A 6,913-nucleotide genomic window follows, 5' to 3' on the forward strand; every position below is an offset into this window, starting at 1 on the left:
GTTGCTACTTGCTTGTCCGTGGTCACAAAATTAACCCTGGGCTGGTGTGGGAGAAGGTATCCTAAATGACCTTATAAAAATGAATTTCTGTGTTCTTTCTATTTTAATATTTCTTCACTTATGGTAGTTATGTTAGTTTAAGAATCGTTGTAAATTGTGCTTTGGAAAAAAATAAAATTAATCAAATTTTCATTTCATTGTGAATTGTAGCTGCAGAACTGTAGCTCTCCGAAAATTATATACATGTATTGACAGACTGGAGAGATCTCAGTGGTCCTCCATCCCATTTTTTTCAGACCAGCTGCAGAGAGCTACAGATATGCAGCTAGTACGTGTAATGGTAATGATCCTTTTACAAAGCTAATGTCCAAATAACTATCTCACTTCCAAATTCCATCGGAATCGAAAGCAAGTTTCTTTAGACTTGCCTAGAAAGCCGAACTTTCAAAAGCACTGTTCTTGCACTGCTAGGAACAGATTTCGTAGGTTGAAAGTTCACACAGGGCTAAGGCAGAAGTAGGTATCGTTATAAAAGTGATTTTTTTTTTTGCATTCAATATAAAACTTACCATTCCTTGCATGGTAACATACGACTCCGGCCCTATTACTATAGCCGCAGCTACTAGATCCAACTACAGAATGAGAACACTCTAACAAGGAGCTTTCTTTTCCATTACAATTGAGGCCATCCAACCACACATCTTTATCACCCCCTCCAAATGCGGACGAATGAGCTGGGAGACCTCTACAAAAGACACTTTATCAATGTTGCCTTGTGTCATAAAATTAAAAAATATATCAGTTATTATTCATTTATTCACAGAATTGTTGTTTGAAAGTAAATTATGAAAAACGCTTTAGAAAATACCCTGAATATCCCAAAACTTTACAAGTCACATCAGCTTCCCTTCTGTCCCAATATCCGTCGCAAACACTTCTCCATTGACCATTTATCAAAACTTCTATCCGACCCTCTTGTGCAGAGCTCCCGTTAACAATCCTGATTATAACTAGTAATGGACATTAACGAGTGAATTTTCTTACTTTAAAAATGAGAAAATATTAAACAGTCGAAAAACATGTCCTTGCCGTTCAATCTTATAAATATGGTTACAAAAATGATCGAAAACAAATAAAAAAAACCCTTAAGGTAAGTCACTCGTCAGCTATTTAGAAAAGTTCACGCAGAAGCTTTTACTTCAAAACTACTTATTAAAATTCAATTTTTATAACATATTTAAATTCAACAATGTAAATTTTTTAACATTCAATGAAAAAACTGCTCAAAAATCTACAAAGAAGCAAGATTTATGAGGGACTATTTCTTTTGGTGGAAGGATATTTAGCAGAAAATTCTGCAAATCTGCACATTTATAAAATTTAATGTAATGGAAATTCAGCCTCGCATACTTTTACTCGGAGAATATTTTCCGTTTTGATATTGCTTAAAATATTTAATATAGGTCTCAATGTATATTTTTAGACTAAGTTTTACACCTTCCCTCAACAAACTTTTCCAAAAAATGAAAATATATTAAAGAAGTCAAGATCAAATTTACACCATTTTTTGCCTGAAAATCACATATTTTGACAAATATTTCAAAATTAACATCACTGACCCCATCTTTTTCTTTCATTATTTTAAACTACTCGATACTTGTGACTGATCAGCACTTAAGTCGTAAAAAGTTTGATATAAGAAAATTTTTTATTGCTTATTAAGTTTTTTAAAACCCCAAATATGTTATTTTTTAGTGCAAAAAGGTCACACAATAATTTACGCGCATTAATTTGCAAGATTTGTTTAATGATAAATATTATTCAAACTATTTTACGTAAAATAAGATTATATTTATTGCCATGCTTACATCTGATCAAATATAATAAGGGTTAAAGTAATTAACCAAAGAGATGAAATTTAAGTGCAATAAGGTCAACTTAAATGTACCGTAGATCAGTAGGATGCACACTGACCCCATATTTTCTTTGCGATTTTGAGTTACACTTTATGAGTACTTATCCAAAATATACTTCTCAAAAAATCCTTGATTAAACAAATTTCAGGAGTGACTTACCTTAAGATACAAGAGTTGGGTCTTTTATATTTTAAAATACAGAAGGGTTAATTATCTTTAAAGAATAAAGTTATATTGTGTCATACTAGTGTGAAATATACCGAGAGATTATTTTTGAAAACATCATGGCAGACGCTCTTACCCTAGATATCAATGTGAAGAAGGGGGAAAGGCGTTATAAAGATCGATTTGGCAAATGTCTGAACAGACAGACAGTCGTCTGATTTATTCATTTTCTATAATATTATTATAAACATAATAATAATAGTTCTTTATTGAAAGAAGGTTACCCGATTAGTGCAAGCACTACTTTTTCCTGGAGAAGGTGTCAATTTTCTGAAAATGTTTTATATTGTCAATTTTGTCAAAATTTTAAAGAGCTATTAATTGTAATGCACATTAGACCTCTAAGTAGTTGTATTCGAGTAAGAGGATCGTGTTGGTGTTAATGACTATAGTGGAAGTAACATAGTGCTCAAGGAAAGAAAAACTATCAGATGACTAAGGGACGTAATTAGTTGATCAATATCAACTTGCGGCCTAGTTCTTTGTATAAATAATTACATAAAATATCTATAACATTTGTTAAAATGCATACAAGTAGAGGACAGTCACTATGATATAAACACTTAAATTATCTTAGATACTCACCACCTGTAGAAGGATAACAAATGACACCGGCATTCCGCCCAGAAATGTGACTGTTTGCTCCTATGACTGATTTTGAACATTGCAATAGAGAAACTTCATGCCCTGTGCAATTAATTCCGTCCAACCAGTTATGTGAATTTCCCTCTCCGAATACGGTCGAAGCAGTCGGGAGGCCCCTGTCAAATGCACCATTTGTTTAGGTTATAAGATGTTCTTTGATTGAATTCTCGTCGTTATGCATTTTTTCTCTTTTGTCAGTGACCTTGAACTTAGCTATGCATGTAGCTGCAGAACTGTAGCGTTATGGTTTTATTTATCGGACTTTGACACATAAAACCATAACGCTACAGTTATGCAGCTAGATATTAGCGGAACTGGCCTTGTGTCAAGGCTATGACACATCCTTTATGATATTGATTGACTGTATATTGTTTAACGCTCCTCTCGAGTCTCGAGAATTTTCTCACTCATATGGAGACGCCGATGTCCTATACTCTGCACTCAAGGCCATTGATCGGGGAGGGGTCTTTTTTGTGCCAGCACCTACTGCGACACGGGACCTCAGTTTATGTTGTCTCATCCGAAGGACCTGCTCCACAGTGGGATTCGAACCCGCAACGTTTGGATCAACTCATTACTTTGAGACTCTAGAAGAAACGTTCTTATCACTGCACCACCCTTTATGACGTAATATCAAATGTGAAGTTTGAAAGTAATATTTTTTCAACTTTTGGCCTTAAACTTGCCAAAAAAAAAAACCAACCTTGGGGTTTTAATGAAATATTTGTGTTCAATGTTAACTTTTAATTGACCTTCATTTGAGAGTTTTAAACAGGATATGAAATAAATCCTCGTGCTCTCTCCCTCTCTCCCTCTGCCTTTTTTGAATCAGTGATCTTAATGAAGCTTGAGCGACATGGTGTGTTAAACAATACATACTCATATGAAATATGTACAATACATGTAAGTATGAGCCGCTATTGCTCCTTATTACTATAAATCAATTATTTTTCGGGATTCATTTATTCGCGAGTTACCAGTTTAAATTCAATCTGCGGCTTCGCGGATATGTCTCTCTCTCTCGAAAAAAAAATAAAGTTTGGTCTACAGTAACAGGTCAAGATCATAACTCATTTTCATGTCATAATAAAAGTTTGTTTTATAGAGAAATATGAAAATAACGACACATTAATCGGGTGAGTATCATTACCGCTTCATTTTCGAAATTTTCATTACCGCTACATAGCCATTACCGCTACAAAAAACGTTACATTACCGCTACATTTAAAACATGTAAAAGTATGCATTACCGCTACATTGCCCCTTTCGTTAGCCATCAACTTATGCGTGTACAGATTGATTTAAAGTACAACATACATGTATAGAAGTATAAATCCTTTCCTGTTTCCCATGCTCACCAAGGGGAGGTGAAAGTAGGACTTTGAGCGGGATTTTTTTCATTTAATTTTTTGTTTGAGATTTATTCTATTTCTAAAAACTTCTGTTTAGAAACCGAAATTGTACTTTACTACACATTGAGTGAATTGTGTTGATTGGAACTAATATTCCGTACCATACCTGGCTATTTCAATATGTAGCGGTAACGAGTTGTTTTCGGCTGCTTCAGTATGTAGCGGTTATAAGTTGTTTTCGGCGAAAAAAATGTAGCGGTAATGATCAGTCGAAAATTTGAAAAAATGTAGCGGTGATGAGTTTTGGGGATGTAGCGTTAATGTTGACCTCCCCATTAATCAAGCTTACGGTCAAATAAAACAATACAAATTGGGATAAGAGCAAACACAATCTTTAAAAACGACAGAGGTGGGATCGGGTGCCATGCAGGAGTAAGCATTCCCTGTCGACCGGTCACATTGCCGTTTGCTCCTTGTCCCGTCTTGGCAAGCGGATAGAATATACATGTATAAAGTTAACATAAAAGTTATGCAAACTAGATGCACACAATTCGTCAAGGTGCATCACACCTGTAACCACCGGTATCATTCTATCAAATTCTGAATTTGCAATTTTTTTTAAAAAAATTTACAATTGACGGATTCGATATGAAAGTACATGTATTTACCCAGAATATCCAAGAGACCGACACGCTACGTGTGCATCATTTGCATTCCACAGTTCATCACTGATAGCTCCCCATTTTCCGTTTATCATAATCTCAACTACACCTTCGCTAGGGGATTTTCCATTAGAAAATCTTATATTGCCTGAAGTTAAAATTAAATAAATTAAAATAGATAGTTTTTCTTTTATTAAAAAACATTAAAGTTTTTAGAAACAAGTTACTTACGATTTGGAAGAAAACATATTACACCAACATCTTTTGCATGGCTGCAATTATGTGTTGTTGAATGCGCACAGTCAAGTATATTGTTTTCATTACCGGAACACTGTACTCTATGTAAAAGAATCGGACCACTTCCCTCTCCAAATACTCCACTTGCAACGGCAAGTCCGTTTCTAAAATATACATTAACATTAAATGTATCTCAAAAATTGTGATTTGATTTGACAACAAAACTGAAATAAACGGGATCTCGCTATAATTAAATTGCCGTCTGTATACTCTCAATGTGGCAGAAAAATGGCAGAATCGCAACGATTCGATATTTCAAGAAAACATCATTTGAAAATAATAACTTAATAATTAGTATAAGGAAACTTTTAAGAGTGTGGATATTCACTAAAACAACTAATCCATAATGAGAGAAATAGAAATAAAAAGTTATATGCGTAAATAATTCCAAATTTTGCTCGTGCGCCGACAGACCATGTCGGCCTTCATAGAAATCGTCCCAATATTATTAATATGAAAGATATATAATTAAAAGCTCACAATTTTAAAGAACATTGAATATGTTATGTCTAAGCAAAATTTGGTAAGTATCGGTTGCAGGTAAACAAAGCTATAAACATTGTCTACGACATTTTGGGACAACCCTCGTACATCTTATTTTTTTAATAGAATTTAAAAGTTCGAAGTAATTTTCAATGCGTATTTTTTTTAGAATTCAAGGTGTGCATGGAGTTGCAATTGATATGGTAAAATACAAGACTGGGTCTTTTTGTGATTAAGAATTTTAGTTAAATAAACTATGTCAATTCCTTTGTAGTCCAGTCAATGAACGACAGAATTTGCAAAACCTAAAACAAATTGCAAAAGAATGTTTAACACTATATTTTGTTCACATATTAAGTAATTATTGCAGGGGAAAAAGTCGCAATTTGTATATCAAGGGGAAAGTGGTTTTTATGGATCTTAAAATGTAATATTGGTGTCACCGATCGCGAGAAAATGTCACATAAATGATGGACATATAGGAAAGTTGTGCTCTTTGAAACTGATCTAATGTGATGAAACAAAACGTGGTGTAGGTTTATAAGCTTACAGACTTTTAGTAAAATCCAATACAACTTTATTTTTATTCAAATCTAGACAATTTAGAATATTGATATGACCTTTTTGCACTCCATAAACAAAGTAACGTGTTTTAAAGTTCAACAATTTATACACCGTTTTTACAATATAATAGGGTACAGATATAGGCCTGAATGATGCTGTTAAAATTTGTAAATCTTTCAATTTCAGATAAAAGTACTACCAGCATAATTATCAAAATTATAAAATAGTAAATGACATTATATACTTGGTGTCTAAATACCGCGAAAATAAATGGTTTTACGTAATACAGAAGAATGAATTATTTGTAATCGGAGTGAAAATGTAAATAAGAAATTCAATATTTAACAAATTACAGTATCTGTTTGGATTTAATAAACCCTTAAATTATATAATTAGTGGATATATAAAGAAACAGTTATCTTTCCATCTGCGGGGGGGGGGGGACTTTCATTTACTGTATATTCAGTGCTTTTAAATATTTTTGCGATCAGTTTGAATCCGAAAAAAGAAAACACGCAAAGAATAAATGCATGACTGTACAAATTATATATAAATATTTTAATATTTTCTTTTAAAGACGGATATACGGTAGCGATGTTTTAAGTCCATAAAAAAGAAATATTCGTAACTTGTGTAAGTATTTTTAAAATTCAGAAAAACAGCATACTATAAATAACATTTGAGAATTTTATAAATTATTAAAACATACTAAAGTCTGTGATATTAAAAATATTGAATATTGACAATGCGACATTCTACTATGCGGTAT

General features: G+C 33.0%; 1 protein-coding gene across 1 annotated transcript; it reads right to left on the minus strand.

Annotated features, from left to right (window-relative positions):
- Positions 1 to 569: 569 nt before the first annotated feature.
- On the minus strand, positions 570 to 5,196 carry LOC134246442 (neurotrypsin-like; the record flags this gene model as incomplete). Its single annotated transcript, XM_062728812.1, has 5 exons — positions 5,032 to 5,196; positions 4,807 to 4,948; positions 2,727 to 2,902; positions 869 to 1,010; positions 570 to 745 (listed from the first exon to the last, which is right to left on the minus strand). Coding segments are annotated over exons 2-5 (583 nt in total), but the record flags the coding sequence as incomplete, so codon positions are not given.
- Positions 5,197 to 6,913: the final 1,717 nt, after the last annotated feature.

The sequence above is a fragment of the Saccostrea cucullata genome, unplaced genomic scaffold (genome assembly GCF_032062105.1).
Source record: "Saccostrea cucullata isolate Sc308-1 unplaced genomic scaffold, CSIRO_AGI_Scuc_v1 ctg13256, whole genome shotgun sequence".
Classification (NCBI taxonomy): domain Eukaryota; kingdom Metazoa; phylum Mollusca; class Bivalvia; order Ostreida; family Ostreidae; genus Saccostrea; species Saccostrea cuccullata.